Source organism: Rana temporaria, chromosome 11 (genome assembly GCF_905171775.1).
Source record: "Rana temporaria chromosome 11, aRanTem1.1, whole genome shotgun sequence".
Classification (NCBI taxonomy): Eukaryota; Metazoa; Chordata; class Amphibia; order Anura; family Ranidae; genus Rana; species Rana temporaria.
The window spans coordinates 146,794,214-146,812,927 of record NC_053499.1 but is presented as its reverse complement, the minus strand read 5'-3'; the positions used below and the strand labels follow the sequence as shown (position 1 = coordinate 146,812,927).

The 18,714-nt window shown below is 48.0% G+C and overlaps 1 protein-coding gene across 3 annotated transcripts in view; it reads right to left on the bottom strand.

The window, feature by feature from the left end:
• Nucleotides 1-1,417: 1,417 nt before the first annotated feature.
• ZCCHC14 (zinc finger CCHC-type containing 14) overlaps nucleotides 1,418-18,714 on the bottom strand; it is a 61,154-nt gene continuing 43,857 nt past the window's right edge. For 2 of the 3 annotated variants that reach the window (XM_040329386.1, XM_040329387.1), the window contains exons 10-14: nucleotides 16,859-16,950; nucleotides 14,153-14,277; nucleotides 7,103-7,246; nucleotides 5,634-7,028; nucleotides 1,418-2,982 (exon numbers count right to left, since the gene is read on the bottom strand). In XM_040329386.1, the coding sequence (XP_040185320.1) occupies nucleotides 2,927-2,982; nucleotides 5,634-7,028; nucleotides 7,103-7,246; nucleotides 14,153-14,277; nucleotides 16,859-16,950 (1,812 nt within the window). In that variant the 3' untranslated portion in view covers nucleotides 1,418-2,926. The remainder of the gene's footprint in view (nucleotides 2,983-5,633; nucleotides 7,029-7,102; nucleotides 7,247-14,152; nucleotides 14,278-16,858; nucleotides 16,951-18,714) is intronic. The other variant, XM_040329388.1, reaches the window with a different exon arrangement.

Below are 18,714 nucleotides of genomic sequence, written 5' to 3'. Positions count from 1 at the left end.
TCATTGCACTTTGTTTTAAAGTGCAATTATCTTTTAGCTTTCTTCATTCGCCATTTTCACATCTTTTTCCATCAAACAGTTGCCCTGATTCAAACCAGGATAGTCAGACCCACCGTGTCCAATTCGGGATATTCTACCTTCCCTTTTCTCTGCTGCCCATTGAGGATAAAGGTTGTGTTTAAAAAAAAGAAATTCCACCCTGTGTCAGCTCCCTTTTTGGAGCTAATGAAGGACTAATGACACAGTGTTCAGGCCTTGTGATTGGCTGCTCAAGCCAGAGAACTGCATCCTGGGAGGAAGGGAAGTTCTTTCTTTTTTTAAATCACAATTCCCCTTTAAAGCGGAGGTCCGTCAAATTATTATTATTTTTTTAAAGTCAGCAGCTACAAATACTGCAGCTGCTGACTTTTAAAATAAGGACACTTACCTGTCCAGCGCGCCCGCAATGTCGGCACCCGAGGCCAACCAGTCCCTCGGTCCTCGGATGCTGCCGCCGCCATCTTCGGTAAGGGAATCAGGAAGTGAAGCCTTGTGGCTTCACTTCCCGGTTCCCTACTGTGCATGTGCGACTCGCGCTGCGCAATGCCACTGGTACCCGCTGCCTTCTGGGACCCGTGTGTCTCCCAGAAGACAGCGAGGGGGGGGCACCGGACGTGGCGTAGACTGCAGCAGATCTGCAGGGGGTCTATGCCCGGAAGTGGGTGCAAATACCTGTCTTAGACAGGTATCTGCTCCCCCCTGAAAGGTGCCAACTGGAGGGGGGGGGGGGGAATCCGGACAGCGGAGGTTCCATTTTTGTGTGGACCTCCGCTTTAAGATCTGTAGCACAGAAGTAGCAGCTTTGCTAGGGAACCAGCAGGGAGGCTAAAGAAAAGACCAATGTAATACAGAAGGACTTCCTCAAACCTACAGTTTAGGTCTGACTCTCAGTCAAAAATGAGGGCAACTGATTCCATGGAAGAAGATCTGAAGAATCATTTCTGGAACAAGTTGGTATTTTGGAAATTTCATAACTTGGCTGTTGTTCTTTAAATCTATCATGGTGTTAGACCACCCTTTCAATACCAATTGGCTGTAGGCCCCATGCAAAAAAAATGGCTGAGATGAGCAGCCTAAAGTATCCATAGTGTTTCCATTGCATAGAACCCATAGCAGGAACCAACATACTGAATGCAGATCAAAAAGAACAAAAGCAAACTCAGAACCGTCGGATCTGGGTCAACGGTGTTGCACCGAGGAAGCAGTAAGGAAAATTGAATGGCTTAACCAGCTCTGCTTCTCCACCGTGTTTTGTCTTTGGTTTCCACAGGAGTTCTGAGCTGAAAATTGTCAGTACAGTGACTGAAAAGCAAGTGCTAAAGTCAATTTAGTGTTTATAATGTCTCTCGCCTGTCTGCAGGCTCTCAATACCCCGTCGGCAGGCTCTCAATACCCCGTCGGCAGCCTCTCAATACCCCGTCTGCAGCCTCTCAATACCTCGTCTGCAGGCTCTCAATTACCCGTCTGCAGGCTCTCAATACCCTGTCTGCAGGCTCTCAATACCTCGTCTGCAGGCTCTCAATACCCCGTCTGCAGGCTCTCAATACCTCGTCTGCAGGTACTCAATACCTCGTCTGCAGGCTCTCAATACCCCGTCTGCAGGCTCTCAATACCCCGTCTGCAGGCTCTCAATTACCCGTCTGCAGGCTCTCAATACCTCGTCTGCAGGCTCTCAATTACCCGTCTGCAGGCTCTCAATACCCTGTCTGCAGGCTCTCAATACCTCGTCTGCAGGCTCTCAATACCTCGTCTGCAGGCTTTCAATAACCCGTCTGCAGACATCTGCAGGCTCTCAATACTTTGTGGCTCTTCAAAGATCTGAAGGGTCTGGAATAATAAGAATGACCCCAATAAAATATAAAATAACCAAAAAAGAGCATTTTAATCTAAAGATCAGTTCATCCGTACGTAGTCCTTGTAAAACCGTATAAAAAACAAAATCCTGAACTTCCAAGAGAGCAAAGAAGCATTCTTAAAATGTCGAGGACGTGTTAAAAAAAGACAGACCACCAGCGATGGTGGGACCCTAGTGTTTACAGTTTAGTGTTTTTTTTTAGAAGTTCGAGAGTTCGAGTTAGCTAAAGCCCTTTGTTGTAATTCGAAATAATACTGCGATGGTCAGGCGCTAGCCCTGACAGCGACCTAGCGCCAATGGCCTCTTGTTCTGCTTCCTTTTAACTGTTTGGGACTATGTCCTTCGCAGTTCTTCTTGGTGGAACAAATTTCCGAAGGAGATAAAACGAGCTTCGGAGGATCCCCAGTTCGTAACACAGATCCAATGAAAAAAAAAAAGTAACAAAACGAAACGTTAAAGTGCAAAAATCCTCAAAGTTGAAGCATTACTGGTTAGGATCCAGGAGGCCAGGCAGAGCGTTTAGTATTTCGGCAAAAGTTAGGAATTGTCCATGGTTTGTGTTGCAAAGTTGTTAAAATCCCAGCAACATTTCATGAAATAATAATAAAAAAAAAAAAAAAGATATTGTACATTCTTCCCTAGTGCAATCCGCAAGAGTATCCCAGTGATTAATTCCCAGCGATCTCCAGCAGCTGGAGCTGCTTAGCGGGTAAATAAACACCCATTTTTACCTTGACATTTATAGTAGCTGCCCTAGAAAAGTTTAAAATGTGGGTGGAGAACAGTCTCAGTTCTTTCTAGGTTTCTCCTCCGCTGAATAGGCTTCAAAACCGGAGCTTTACTGGGGCCCGGTTCAAAGCGCTTCTCTTAAAACGTATCCTTGAAGCTGAATTTGGCAACACAGAAAAGAAGAGTACCTGAAGAATCGTTACTTCAGTCTGGGATAAATAAAGCACCTTTTTTATGCCAGGGCTCCCGCTCCTATGCAGGGGCTCCATTGGCACCATCTTCAAATAATAGTGTCGGGGAGGGTTAGTCTGCAGAGTCCAAACCGTCTGATGGTGGGGCGTATTTAAGATGGAAAGTACCTGAAGAATGACAAACAAAGGTGAGGGCTTAATATGGTTAAGGAAATATTTCTTCATCTTACCCTGATGTCTGTACAGATTTCTACAATTGAAATTTCCTTCTAAAAAAGCACAGACAGTCTCGTCTGTAACCCGTATTATCTCCCTCCGTAAGATTATTTGACTTGTCTCTTTACATGGACCTCTCAATAACTATAAGCCCCTATGAATAAACTCCTGACATGTCAATTACTGTCAATCAAACGAGAACCCAGATAGGCAAGTACGGTTGGCGAAAGCAGCAAGCCCTGCTTCCCATGGATTCCTGGGACACATGAAGCCAATATCCCAGAAGTCTGTGGGAATCGCCCAATGACGTCATCACCTAGATAGCCGGGATCAGATGTGCTGCCCAGATCTCTTAACCACTTCCGGACCGCCGCATGTAGATATACGTTGGCAGAATGGCACGGACAGGCACATGTACGTACCTGTACGTGCTTTGCTTGACGTCGGCCGGGGGTCCGATCGCGACCCCCTCCGGTACTTGCGGCGGTCCCCGTGGCTTCAGGAGCGATCCGGGACGACGGCGCGGCTATTCGTTTATAGCCGCTCCGTCTCGATCGCTCCCCGGAGCTGAAGAACGGGGAGAGCCGTATGTAAACACGGCTTCCCCGTGCTTCACTGTGGCGGCGGCATCGATCGAGTGATCCCTTTTATAGGGAGACTCGATCGATGACGTCAGTCCTACAGCCACACCCCCCTACAGTTGTAAACACACACTAGGTGAACCCTAACTCCTACAGCGCCCCCTGTGGTTAACTCCCAAACTGCAACTGTCATTTTCACAATAAACAATGCAATTTAAATGCATTTTTTGCTGTGAAAATGACAATGGTCCCAAAAATGTGTCAAAATTGTCCGAAGTGTCCGCCATAATGTCGCAGTCACGAAAAAAAATCGCTGATCGCCGCCATTAGTAGTAAAAAAAAAAAAAATATATAAAAATGCAATAAAACTATCCCCTATTTTGTAAACGCTATAAATTTTGCGCAAACCAATCGATAAACGCTTATTGCAATTTTTTTTACCAAAAATAGGTAGAAGAATACGTATCGGCCAAAACTGAGGAAAAAAATTATTTTTAGATATGTTTTTGGGGGATATTTATTATAGCAAAAAGTAAAAAATATTGCATTTTTTTCAAAATTGTCGCTCTATTTTTGTTTATAGCGCAAAAAATAAAAACCACAGAGGTGATCAAATACCACCAAAAGAAAGCTCTATTTGTGGGGAAAAAAGGACGCCAATTTTGTTTGGGAGCCACGTCGCACGACCACGCAATTGTCTGTTAAAGCGACGCAGTGCCGAATTGTAAAAACCCCTTGGGTCATTTAGCAGCATATTGGTCCGGTCCTTAAGTGGTTAAAATAAGGTATTTAGAACCCCCACTCAAACATTTTTTTTATATACCATACATACTCAAGTATAAGCCGACCCGAATATAAGCCAAGGCACCTAATTTACCACAAAAAACTGGGAAAACGTATTGATTCGAGTATAAGCACTGTGCCCATGCCTCACTGTGCCCATGCCTCATTGTGTCCATGCCTCACTGTGTCCACACCTCACTGTGTCCATGCCTCATTGTGCCCATGCCTCACTGTGCCCATGCCTCACTGTGTCCATGACTAGACTGATGTTTAACATGGGAGTCTATGGACGGGGCTGAGTCATACACTTGGCGGCTATGGACGCCAAATGTATCACACAGGAGTGCACCCGCAAGGTAACCCCCCTGGCAGAGAGCTTCCCAGAGGGGGTTAGCTCTTGCGGGGAGGAGCTGCGAGAGCTGCCGTGGGACCCCAGAAGAAGGCGATTGGGGGCCACTCTGTGCAAAATGGACTGCACGGTGGAGGTAAGTACTACATGTTTGTTATTTAATTTTTTTTTTTTTAAATGAACTTTTAGTATCCCTATTCTACTAAAGAAATGCAACCCATTCTGCTACAAAAATCATCAGGAAGAGGGAATAAAGATGCCAAGTGACCTATGCAGATAAGGTACAGTAGGCTTCTGGTGCTCGGCTCAGCTGTACCTCATGTGGAAGCCAGCAGTCTAAGGTCACTTCTAGGCTTTCCCTGCAAAGTCTAGTTCCAGGGGGGTCTAGATGTGACATGCCAAAAGCCAGGATAAGGATGACAGCTGCAACTGAAGAGACAAAGCTCCAGCGGTGATGTAGCGAAGAGTCTTAACTGAAGGTTAAAGAAGCAAAAAGGTCTTTAACAATGCTAAGCTGAAGCTCTTTCATGAGCACACATTTGAGTCATGGTAGTTTATCCTGAACAGGCCTACAGTTTTTTGTTTGCCAGTGGCAGTTTAACCCGAAGGTTTAAGACATCCTGTGTCCCTTAGTGCAGTGGTCATCAACCCTGTCCTCAGGGCCCACTAACAGGCCAGGTTTGCAAGATAACTGAAATACATTACAGGTGATATCATTTGCTGCTCAGTGATTGCAGTATTTTAGTTTGCATCTCCCCAAGGTAATACATAAAATCTGGCCTGTTAGTGGGCCCTGAGGACAGGGTTTATGACCACTGCCCTAGTGAACAAGAATGAAAAACAAAAAACTCGACAGAATCCCTTTAAATGCACCCGTGCCCCCAAATTACCTTGCTGATTAAAATCCATCGATGGCTGCTTACAATCCTGCGCTCGATGCCCGCTGACCCCGCAGTTATAACACGAGACATTGCTGCTCTTCTTGTGCAGCGTGCCGTTAATGGCTCCCATTATTCCCTGAGGCTGGTATACCCCCGCTGTGCCAGTGATAAAGTTCTGCATAGGGGGTATGGAGAAGCTTGGCTGCCCAGTCAGCATGGAGTCGGGGTTCAGGCTGTTGCTGTAAGGGTTATGCATGACAGGGAAGGAGGAGCTATTGTTGTATTGCTGGGTGTTGATGTACCCATTATTGCACATGGGGTTGAAGGGCATGATTGAAAACGGAAACATGGAGGGTGCCGAGAAGTGCTGAAAATAGTTGCCGTAGTTGACAGCTACGCCGCTGCTCCCGCAGCTGCCACTGCACCCGCAAGAACTGCACACGGTGCACCCTGTCTGGGACTGTTGCGGTTGGTGGTGTAGGTGGTGGTGGCCTGACGTTTGGCTGGCAACTTGCAAGTTCATGGTCGGGGAGTTTCCTCCGCCGCTGTAGTAGCTATTGTCAGATACAGATGTCGGGTTTGAGCTGGGAACTGAGCAGCTGGGCAGGTTGGCTATGCTGCTGTACGATGTAGACGTGAGGCTGCTCGAAGAGGCATTGCTGTTTGCGCAGTAGTTGCCTGACATCTGAGCTACCGGTGCACCACTCATGGTGGAGAAGGCAACTTTGGTATTGGCTGTATAGAGAACATTTCTGGGACTTATTATTGCGGGGGAAACACTAGAACATGACATCTGCCCAACCATGGAAGAATCAGCGGATGACACCAGAAGCTTCACTGGTGTTCGGGCAACGTGGAAGACTGGTGCGGACGATGGAGCAACTGGCATGCTGCTGTCCACCAACACCGAAGTCGGCTTCATCGTCCTCTCCCCAGGCATAGAACTGCCGACTTTGGTGCGGACACCGAATGCCATAGTCTGAGCCATAGAGCTGCTGTCAGGCATTATAGAGAGGACATGTCCAGATTGCAAAGGGTTAGATGGAGCCTTGACATCAAGAAGCATGCCACCAAAGCTCTTCTCGATTTTGATGCTGCTTCTGGGTGCAGCCAATTTGCTCCTTTCCTCTGAAGACAGGAGAGAGTGCGGAGACTGGAGGAGTTTGATCTCAGTGCCTCCGCGGTCTGACTTGTGCAACGTGTTGATGAGGTGGAGGGGAGCGAAATGAGTCGGGGTCCCAGTAATGATCTGAATTGGCAGAGTGTGATGATTCGCAGCGCTGGATCCGGCATCGTTTTGAACAGGCAGAACCTGGGCTGTCGGGCGCACCGAGGTCGACGTAAAGTGATTCACCAACAAGACCGACTTTTCTTTCTCTGTGCAGTCCAAGTGTCTTCCGAGACCTACAGAAAAATAATGATTAGAACTCATACCATAGACTGCTTTATAGATAACAGGGATATTTTAGGCTACTTACGCCTGTCCATTTCTTCTGCACTGTCCGAGCTCTCCTCTCGTGTCTGAAGTCCCATTGGGCTGGAAGGGGAACTGGAGTACTCGGATGACGAGCTGCCTTCTTGAGGCATTTGAGAAGTTGTCGGCTCCACGTCTACAGACAGTTCTACCAAGAAAGTAAAAAATTATGTCATTTTTTAAACCCTTACATGACCAGTGGTCAATGATGCCTAGATGCCCAGGCAAAATTAGGAGTGCCAGCATGCATCACTTAAAGTGGTATTAAACCTATAAAACATGATTCATCCCCCAAAAATCTACGGTCATAAATCTCTGTAGACCTTTTCTTAACTTGTTAACTCAGCCAGATAATGTGGGAGACAGGGCACTGCTGTCACTGGATGCCCATACGGCTTTCGGGAGCATAGAGTGGAAATACCTCTAGGCAGTTATGGGCAAGTTCGGCTTTGGGGACACGTTTTTTTCCTGGGTCTATCTCTATATAGCTCCCCACAGGAAATTATAAGAGAGGTGGGCCACATCTCCTTACCTTTCCATCTCCACAGGGGTACCCAACAGGGATGTCCATTGTCCCGAATTACTCTTTCCCGTCGCGATTGAGCCCATGGCCGCCTTGATCAGGTCTAATCCATCTATCAGTGGTTTCAAATACAGGGGACTTCAAGAAAAACTATGCTCTATGCCGACAACACTATGCTACTCCTGGGAGACACTGCTGACTCCCTGAGCACAGTGATGTTGGTCATAGAGAAATTTGGAGTATACTCTGGCCTGGTGATTAACCGGACCAAATACTCATTAAAGGGGATGTAAAGGGTCGTTTTTTTTTCACCTTATTGCATGCATTAAGGTGAAAAAAAAAACTGGCAATGACGGCCCCCCAAGCCCCCCGTTTTACTTGTAATTGGAGGAAAACAACTGCGCTATGTTGGTTAGAAATAAATATAGCCTGAAACTAGATTGATAGGCAGCAACTAATCTGTGAACTAACAGTGTACAAAAATGGAAAAAATATATATAGTCGCTCTGAATCTGATAACTTATGTGATGAATATATATACTACCACTTAAAGCGGGAGTTCACCCATTTCTAAAAAAAATTTTTTTCTTCCCCTAGATTCCTGCTCGTTCGGTCTAGGGGAATCGGCTATTTGTATTAAAATATGAGCCGTACTTACCCGTTTTCGAGCTGCATCTTCTTCCGTCGCTTCCGGGTATGGGTCTTCGGGAGCGGGCGTTCCTTCTTGATTGACATTCTTCCGAGAGGCTTCCGACGGTCGCATCCATCGCGTCACTCGTAGCCGAAAGAAGCCGAACGTCGGTGCGGCTCTATACTGCGCCTGCGCACCGACGTTCGGCTTCTTTCGGAAAATCGTGACGCGATGGATGCGACCGTCGGAAGCCTCTCGGAAGACTGTCAATCAAGAAGGAACGCCCATTCCCGGAAGCGACGGAAGAAGATGCAGCTCGAAAACGGGTAAGTACTGCACATATTTTAATACAAATAGCCGATTCCCCTAGAGCAGACCTGGGCAAACTACGGCCCGCGGGCCGTATACGGCCCGGCGGACCTTTTAATCCGGCCCACCCCCGCCGCCGCAACCTACTGTTATCACCGCGGCGGGGAACATAACAGACAGCGTTCGTTTGAACAGCTGTTTTCCCCGCCGCGCATAGACACTCCCCCTTGGACGGATCTGTCCAATCGCGAGCAAGGGGGAGTCACATAGACACTCCCCCTTGCTCGCGATTGGACAGATCCGTCCAAGGGGGAGTGTCTATGACATAGACACTTCCCCTTGGACGGATCTGTCCAATCGCGAGCAAGGGGGAGTCACATAGACACTCCCCCTTGCTCGCGATTGGACAGATCCGTCCAAGGGGGAGTGTCTATGCGCAGCGGGGAAAACAGCTGTTCAAACGAACGCTGTCTGTTATGTTCCCCGCCGCGGTGATAACAGTAGGCAGGGCCGGGAGGGGTCACTGTGCCCATCACACGCAGCACATGCAGCCACTTGTGCCAACACATGCAGCCACTTGTGCCAACACACGCAGCCACTTGTGCCAACACACGCAGCCACTTGTGCCAACACACGCAGCCACTTCGCCACCATAAATTGTCGCCACTGTGCCAATCACACGCAGCCACTGTGCCAATCACACGCAGCCACTGTGCCAATCACACTCACCCACTGTGCCCATCACACGCAGCCACTTGTGCCAACACATGCAGCCACTTGTGCCAACACACGCAGCCACTTGTGCCAACACACGCAGCCACTTCGCCACCATAAATTGGCGCCACTGTGCCAATCACACGCAGCCACTGTGCCAATCACACGCAGCCACTGTGCCAATCACACGTAGCCACTGTGCCAATCACACGCAGCCACTGTGCCAATCACACGCAGCCACTGTTCCCATCAAACGCAGCCACTGTGCCAATCACACTCAGCCACTGTGCAATCAATTGTTGCCACTGTTCCCAAAGACAGCCACTGTGCCAATCACATGCAGCCACTGTGCCAATCACATGCAGCCACTGTGCCAATCACACGCAGCCACTGTGCCAATCACACGCAGCCACTGTGCCAATCACATGCAGCCACTGTGCCCATCAAACGCAGCCACTGTGCCAATCACACGCAGCCACTGTGCCAATAACACGCAGCCACTCTGCCCATCAAACGCAGCCACTGTGCCAATCACACGCAGCCACTGTGCCCATCAAACGCAGCCACTGTGCCCATCAAACGCAGCCACTGTGCCATCACATGCAGCCACTGTGCCAACACACACAGTCACTGTGCCATCAATTGTTGCCACTGTGCCCATCACACGCAGCCACTGTGCCATCAATTGTCGCCACTGTGCCCATCAAACGCAACCACTGTGCCATCACACGCAGCCACTGTGCCATCACATGCAGCCACTGTTTAATCAATTGTTATTGATTAAACAGTGGCTGCCTGTCCCCAGCCTCTGTCCCCCTCCTGTGTCATGTCCCCAGCCTCTGTCCCCCTCTTGTGTCATGTCCCCAGCCTCTGTCCCCCTCCTGTGTCATGTCCCCAGCCTCTGTCCCCCTCATGTGTCATGTCCCCAGCCTCTGTCCCCCTCCTGTGCCATGTCCCCAGCCTCTGTCCCCCTCATGTGTCATGTCCCCAGCCTCTGTCCCCCTCATGTGTCATGTCCCCAGCCTCTGTCCCCCTCCTGTGTCATGTCCCCAGCGTCTGTCCCCCTCCTGTGTCATGTCCCCAGCCTCTGTCCCCCTCTTGTGTCATGTCCCCAGCCTCTGTCCCCCTCATGTGTCATGTCCCCAGCCTCTGTCCCCCTCCTGTGTCATGTCCCCAGCGTCTGTCCCCCTCCTGTGTCATGTCCCCAGCCTCTGTCCCCCTCTTGTGTCATGTCCCCAGCCTCTGTCCCCCTCCTGTGTCATGTCCCCAGCCTCTGTCCCCCTCATGTGTCATGTCCCCAGCCTCTGTCCCCCTCCTGTGCCATGTCCCCAGCCTCTGTCCCCCTCCTGTGCCATGTCCCCAGCCTCTGCCCCCCTCATGTGTCATGTCCCCAGCCTCTGTCCCCCTCCTGTGTCATGTCCCCAGCCTCTGTCCCCCTCATGTGCCATGTCCCCAGCCTCTGTCCCCCTCATGTGTCATGTCCCCAGCCTCTGTCCCCCTCCTGTGTCATGTCCCCAGCCTCTGTCCCCCTCCTGTGCCATGTCCCCAGCCTCTGTCCCCCTCCTGTGCCATGTCCCCAGCCTCTGTCCCCCTCCTGTGCCATGTCCCCAGCCTCTGTCCCCCTCCTGTGCCATGTCCCCAGCCTCTGTCCCCCTCCTGTGCCATGTCCCCAGCCTCTGTCCCCCTCCTGTGTCATGTCCCCAGCCTCTGTCCCCCTCCTGTGTCATGTCCCCAGCCTCTGTCCCCCTCCTGTGTCATGTCCCCAGCCTCTGTCCCCCTCCTGTGTCATGTCCCCAGCCTCTGTCCCCCTCCTGTGTCATGTCCCCAGCCTCTGTCCCCCTCCTGTGTCATGTCCCCAGCCTCTGTCCCCCTCCTGTGTCATGTCCCCAGCCTCTGTCCCCCTCCTGTGTCATGTCCCCAGCCTCTGTCCCCCAGTTTTCCAACAATGATATTTACTGCTTTTTATAAAGAAATACAATTGATTTTATGCAGTATTGAGTTTAGCCTTTTGGCCCGGCCCTCCAAAATATTTTTAGTTTCTCATGTGGCCCCATCGAAAAAATAATTGCCCACCCCTGCCCTAGAGAAAACGAGCAGGAAGCTAAGGGGAAAAAGTGCCCTCTAAGGGTGAACCCCCGCTTTAAGGGAGTATATCAAGTGCATATATTTAACCCGTGAAATAGAATATATGAATACCCAATGGTAAATAAACTTAAATAAATTAAAACATGAAAACATATGGTGATATGGGATTATGCAAGATGAACTACCACTAAAGGAACATGTCATGTGCTTATATCACCAAACTGTTGAGAACCGTGAAGCAATTCAACATAAGTGTTCAATCTTCAATAGACGACTTATAACAATAAAGTAAAAATCCTTGTGAGTCTAATGAATATATTGAACAGTGACATAAAAGGTGAAAGTCCATCAAGTTAGATATATGAAAGAGTCCATAAAGTTGTGTGGTATATTAAACACCCGTGCATACTCCAAACGACTGTACTCTCGTGATCCCGTACGGAACCCAGTGTGAATCCACCACCATTAGCCAAATAGTCTGCTTACCAGATCCTCAGGTCCTAATGGACCAAAATCAGCATGTAAAATCCAACAAGATAGTGATAACAGCTGTATCCGCAGAATGGTATAATATCAAATGGACTCCAGACTCAAATCTCTCATTGGCAGTTCGATCATGCAAGGAAGGAGAAGCCTCACATAGTGTAAAACCAAAGATGATTTATTTATAAAAAGGTAAAAACGGTAAACAACTCACATTTCTGTGAACAAAGACAAGCCTTGAACCTGTTGCGCCAGCCGGACGCTAAACAGACAAACCTGTCCGTGTAGAGATCAAGTGAATGAGGGTGATGACGTCAGCACGCCGCTCGTTCCGGGCAACGCCTACATCGTCTTGCAGGTGCATTATACGCCCGCAACGCTGTTTAGAATGGGGGTGAGATCAGACTCTGACTGCCCTCGGTACGCGTGTGGAATGTGGAAAATTTTAAACGGGTATGAATACTTTTTCAAGGCACTGTGCTCCTTTTTTCTACAGAGGTGACATATGCAGCTCTAAAGCAAAAAAAAAGTACTGTATTTATTGGCGTATAACACTCACTTTTTTACCCTGAGGGTAAACTGTGCCTGCGTGTTATACGCAGGGGCTGTGAAAAGTTTTTTTCCTGAAACTTCCCTCTTAAAGTTAGGGTGCGTGTTATACGCCGATAAATACGATAAGTTAAAAATAATTAAGTGTTTTTATTTTAAATAGGATGCCCCTTTGCTGCATTTTTTACGAGGGTTTAGATGTGCTTTAAAGCGGTTCTCCACCCTAAAGTGAAGTCCCGCTGATCGGAACCCTCCCCCCTCCGGTGTCACATTTGACACCTTTCAGGGGGGAGGGGGGTGCAGATACCTGTCTAAAGACAGGTATTTGCACCCACTTCCGGCCCGGCATTCACGGGCAAAAGACGGGCATTGCGTCACATCCCGTCGCCCCCCCCCCCCCCCCCGTTGTGTGCTGGGAACACTCGGCTCCCAGCACACAGCGGGAGCCAATCGGCGGGCGCAGCGCGACTCGCGCATGCGCCGTAGGGAACCGGGCAGTGAAGCCGCAGCGCTTCACTTCCTGGTTCCCTCAGCGTGGATGGCGGGGGGAGCAGCAGGGTGACGAGCGATCGCTCGTGCTCTGCTGCGGACGGCGCTGGACTCCAGGACAGGTAAGTGTCCTAATATTAAAAGTCAGCGGCTGCAATATTTGTAGCTGCTGGCTTTTAATATATTTTTGGGGTGGAACATCCGCTTTAACTTGGCAATAGCTCTATGACTAATTTGCATATCTGATTTTTTTATTTGTTTTATTTTACATTTTAATCACATATAAGGCTTTCTTGTTACAATAAAAAAAAATTAAAAAAGTTTTTACTTATTTTTTATGTTTTTAATAATGTAATAGTATTTGACAATAACACTACTAAACAAAAGGCATTGCAGATCCCACTTTTGCCTCAAGGGGGCAGCGTTCATCTACAGGCTGAAGGCTTGTTATGTCAGTAAGACCTCCAACATGCATGTGGTCACTAAGATGAACAAATGAATAAAAATACTTGTTGATGCTAACAGAATAGGGTTAAAAAAACTTTGCTGATTGAAGAAATATGTAAATAGACTTAAGATTTTTTTAGTTTAATCCAATTTTTTTTTTTTTTTTTGCCTTCTTGACGGATCTGAACCACATACTGCCTAAAGAATGCAGCAATTCCCTTTTTGCAGAATATGGCACATCCAGATAGGCCGCTGTCCCCTCTCTTAGTAATTCTGTCTCTTAGGCCTCGTACACATGACCGAACATGTCTGCTGAAACTGGTCCGCGGACCAGTTTCCGCGGACATGTTCGGTCGTGTGTAGGGCCGACCGGACAATTTTCCGGCCTAGCGGACAGGTTTCCAGCGGACAAAAGTTTCTTAGCATGCTAAGAAACTTGTCCGCTGGAAGCCTGTCCGTTGGACATGTCCGATGGTGAGTAAGAATCATCGGACATGTCTGCTGGCCCGAGAACCCGCGCATGGCGTCAAAGTGATTCGACGCATGCGTGGAAGCATTGAACTTCCGGGTTTGCGGACGTGGCCGCGTCACCGCCACGTCACCGCGCTGTCTGTCCGCGGGGATTTTGGTTTGATGGTGTGTACAACCATCAGACCAAAATCTCTGAGCGGACATGTCCGATGAAAACGGTTCGCGGACCGTTTTCATCGGACATGTTCGCTCGTCTGTACAAGGCCTTAGAGGACAGCAGTGGGTAAGGGGGGGGGGGCAGACTTTCCCCCGACTTCCATTGCTAGTAGTCCGGAAATCTTGTGTGATCCTACCTGTAGAATGGTTATAGTGGATGCTCTGCATTGGCCCGACATGGCTAGTGGGAGGGACTCTGGCAACCCCGCTGCTTGTGAAGGAACACTGTGCCGGATTCAGAAACCTCTTCTCCGATTTCTCCCTACAGGACAAAACATAAAAAGAGATAAATGTAGACATGAAACAGACCACATGGCTTCTCATACAGTTCCTTTCTGTCCTGGCCAGAACACTAACTGCATGGAGTTTGCATGTTCTCCCTGTGCTGGCGTGGGTTTCCTCCGGGTGCTCCGGTTTCCTCCCACAATCCAAAGACATGCTGTCTAAATTGGCCCTAGTACGTATGTGAAATGGGGACCTTATATTGTAAGCTCCAGGGACTGATGTGAATATACAATATGTAAAGCACTGTGTAGATTGTTGGCGTTGTAAATTCCTTTAGAAATAATAATAATTTGATGAAAGTCATTCCGTGAAGTGGAGGGGGGCCTTCTCCCCCCCCCCCTCAAGTAACCATCAATGGTATTTCCCTCCTTACATTGTTACTTACACAGCACTGCGAGCTGAAGCCAGTCCAATAAGATACAGAAAATCCAAGCTACAAGGAACGACAAAATCAACATTGGGGACTTGATTATCAGCTTGATGTTCAAGGGGTTGTAAAGCTTCAGTTTTTTCACTTTAATGCATCCTATGCATTTAGGTGAAAAAACATCCGATGCTTACATAGATACCCGAGCCACCCGCGGGTATCTATGTTACTTCCTTTGTTCCCCCCTGCTGTCTTCTGGGACCCACACAAGTCACAGAAGACAGCAGGGACCAGTGGAATCGTGCAGCGCGAGTCGCGCAGTAGAGAACCAGGAAGTGACGCCGCAAGGCTTCACTTCTTGATTCCCTTACCAAAGATGGCGGCGGCAGCACCTGAGAGAGGAGCGATAGATCGGCTTTGGGTGCCGACATCGCGGGCGCACTGGACAGGTAAGTGTCCTTATTTTAAAAGTCAGCAGCTGCAGTATTTGTAGCGGTTGACTTTAAAAAAAAAAGAACAGTTGGGGAACACAAGTTGTTGACTTGGCCTACAAATTCTTCAGATCCCAACCCAATCAAGCATCTGTGAGATGTTCTGGAAAAACAAGTCCCATCCATGGAGGCCCCACCTCACAACTTACAGGACTTAAAGGATCTGCTACTGACGGCTTGGTGCCAGATACCACATCATACCTTCAGAGGTCTAGTGGGGTCCATGGCTTGACAGGTTATGGTGGGTGGTCATAATGTTATGGCTGATAGCAGTGATGGCGAACCTTGGCACTCCAGATGTTTTGGAACTACATTTCCCATGATGCTCCACTACACTGCAGAGTGCATGAGCATCATGGGAAATGTAGTTCCAAAAAATCTGGGGTGCCAAGGTTCGCCATCACTGGTGTATAGTCTTCTAGAATGCACAGGGCACATTGAAGTAGATGTACGCTCAATCCCCTACATTTAGTATAAGCTGTAATTGTCATTTCATAAGTCATTTTCAATATTTTAAAATTGTATTAAAAGCTTGCACTTCTTGGGCCAGATCCACGAACATCGGCGCATATATAGGCCGGCGTAGCGCATCTCATTTACGCTACGCCGCCGCAACTTAGAGAGGCAAGTGCTGTATTCACAAAGCACTTGCATCCTAAGTTACGGCGGCGTATCGTAAATGTGCCGGCGTAAGCGCACCTAATTCAAATTCTGAAGAGGTGGGCGTGTTTTATGCTAATGAATCGTGACCCGACGTCATTGACGTTTTAAACGAACGACGCATGTGCCGTCCATGGGGGTATCCCAGTGCACATGCTCGAAATCACGTCGCAACTAGTCAATGCTTTCGACATAAACGTAATTTAAGCAAAGCCCTATCCGCGAACGTTTTATGCAAACGATGGAAAATTCGACGCTGTCCCGACGTCCATACTTAACATTGCGTACGCCTCATAGAGCAGGGGTAACGTTACGCCGGAAAAAGCCTTACGTAAACGACGTAAAAAATTGCGCCGGGCGGACGTACGTTTGAGGATCGGCGTATCTAGCTAATTTGCATACTCAAAGCGAAAATCAACGGAAGCGCCACCTAGCGGCCAGCGTAAATATGCACCATAGATCCGACGGCGTACCAAGACGTACGTCAGTCCGATCTAGCCCACATTCAGGCGAATCTTGTTTTGTGGATACAAAACAAAGATACGACGGAGCATCGTAGAACTTACGCAGCGTTTCAATAGATACGCCGCCGTAAGTTCTTTGTGGATCTGGCCCCTTATAGTAGACAACGCTCAGTCCCCCATCTCCTAACTGTACTCCTGCGTTGTCACCCCAGCCTCTGATGGAGACTACAAGTGGCTGGTTCAACACACATAACACAGACATAGTTCATTGTTACCACCATCAGAAAGCCTCCCTAAGAAATGTCATGCAGCCATCGCTGGATTGTATGTAGACATGAAGTGGCTGCGGGAGATCAGCAGCACTGAGATGTAACAAAAGATGAAAGCAAGGTAAAAACAATGACGATAAAGGAGTAAAATAAATCCCATCCAGTTAGAGTTTACATCCAACTTACTAAATCCACCTACAAAACATATCTGCACATTCACCGGGGTGAGACTTCCATTTTCTGCTCACAAACCCCCCCTAGTGGCTGCATTTCACAACTGAGGACGGTGCCCCCTGCTGGTACTCACTTCTCCAGCTCCAGCTGGGTCTTCAGCTTCTTCTTTGCACCCATCGTTAGAGACTCAAACTTGTTTAAATCTTCCTCAGTAAGACTCAAGAACTGCAGCAGGACAGAAGAGAATGAGTGAGAGGCTGGAGCAGAAACCTCATACCTGTATACTAAGCTTAAATCCACTTATAAATGTAGCTGTACAAAACAGTCTCTGAAAACAAAGGATAACCATATCAGGAGACAATACCATACACTGTTTCTTCCTACCAGATATATAAAATTCTAGCAGATTATATCCAAAGACAGGTGCTCTTTCTACCTACAGCTATATGGACATACCTGACAATATAGAGGAAGAAGAGTCTGGGAGGACCACCATGACGAAGACTGGGTGACATGCATCAGTTAAGGAAGGAGGGTCTGGGCAAACCTCAAGGCCGACCACTATAAGGAGGAGCTGGACAGACCCTATAACCACGTTATTTTCTGGGTGAAGCAGGTCATGGCGGCGAGGGTCTGGACAGACCATTACAAGGAGAATCTGGAAGGACCTCTCCTCTCCATGTGAAATGTGTCAGAGCATAGGCTCACCCTAGTTACCCCACTTGCCACTGCTGCAGCTTCAGGGGTCGCAGGGGTCTCAATGGCAACCCCACGCATATGGCGAGGTTTGGGGTGCACACCCTAATGCAATAGGCTGCGCACACCTATGTGTCAAGAGTAAGGAGGGCCTGAGCAGACCACTGTGGAGGATCTGGACAGACCTCTATGACAAAGATCTCTACAACTAAGCCCTTTCCATGTGAAACACATCAGAGAAAAAAGGGTCTGCGCAGCACACTATGAGGAAGGTCTGGGAGGACACCTATGACTTTTATCCAAGATTTCTAAAACAAAGTAACCTCTTTCCTGGTGAAACGCATTCGAGTGAGGAGGGTCTTGGCAGACCACTAGGAATCTGGGTGAAATGCAGACCACTACAAGGAGGGACTGAATGAACCTTTACAAGTAAGATCTCTATGACTAAGCCTAGTGGGCAGAGAACTTTGAGGAAGGTCTGGGAGGACCCCTACGACCAAGCCCTTTCTGGGTGAAGTGCGTCTAATTGAGGAGGGCTTTAGCGGACCACTACAAGGAGGGTCTATGTCTATGAGGACCTCTATGACTAATCCTACTTTGGGTGAAATGCATCAGCGTTAAGAGGGTCTTGGCAAACATCTATGAGGAAAGTCTTGGAGGACCTCTATGACTAAGCCCTTTCTAGATTAAATGCATTAGGGTGAGAAGGATCTGGGACGCCCACTATGAAGAGGGTCTAGAAGGACCTATACGACTAATGCCGCGTACACCCGATCAGGCTTTTGCCTGACCAAAAGCTCATCGGAATTCCAACTAATTCCATCGGAGTAAAATAAAACATGTTCTATATTTAAACTCTGATGGAATTCATCGGAATTTCCGATAGGGCATACATAGGGTTGGAATTTCCTATGGAAAAAGTCAGTCGGATGCTGTAAATTTACAGGGTGAACAATAAATGGCTATGAATGAAAGCCATTCATTGTGTACTTACAAAAGAAGGTACAGCGCTAATGTAAATGAAATGAAAAGTGAGTGAACCAAATAAAACAAAATATGAAAAATCAGAAAAATCTGTGGCTTAATTGAAAAACAACAGAAAATATTAATAAAAAATTCATATAATGTCCAAGAGTGAAAAAGAAAAAATTGCTGATCCTCCACCAATCAATAATTGAATATAATTAGTAATAGCAATAATGATGAAAATCAGTGAAAAAAGTCCAAAAGTGAAGGTGAAACAAACGAAATTCCTAATATTCCACCAAAAGAAAACACCCGTGTGATGGTATT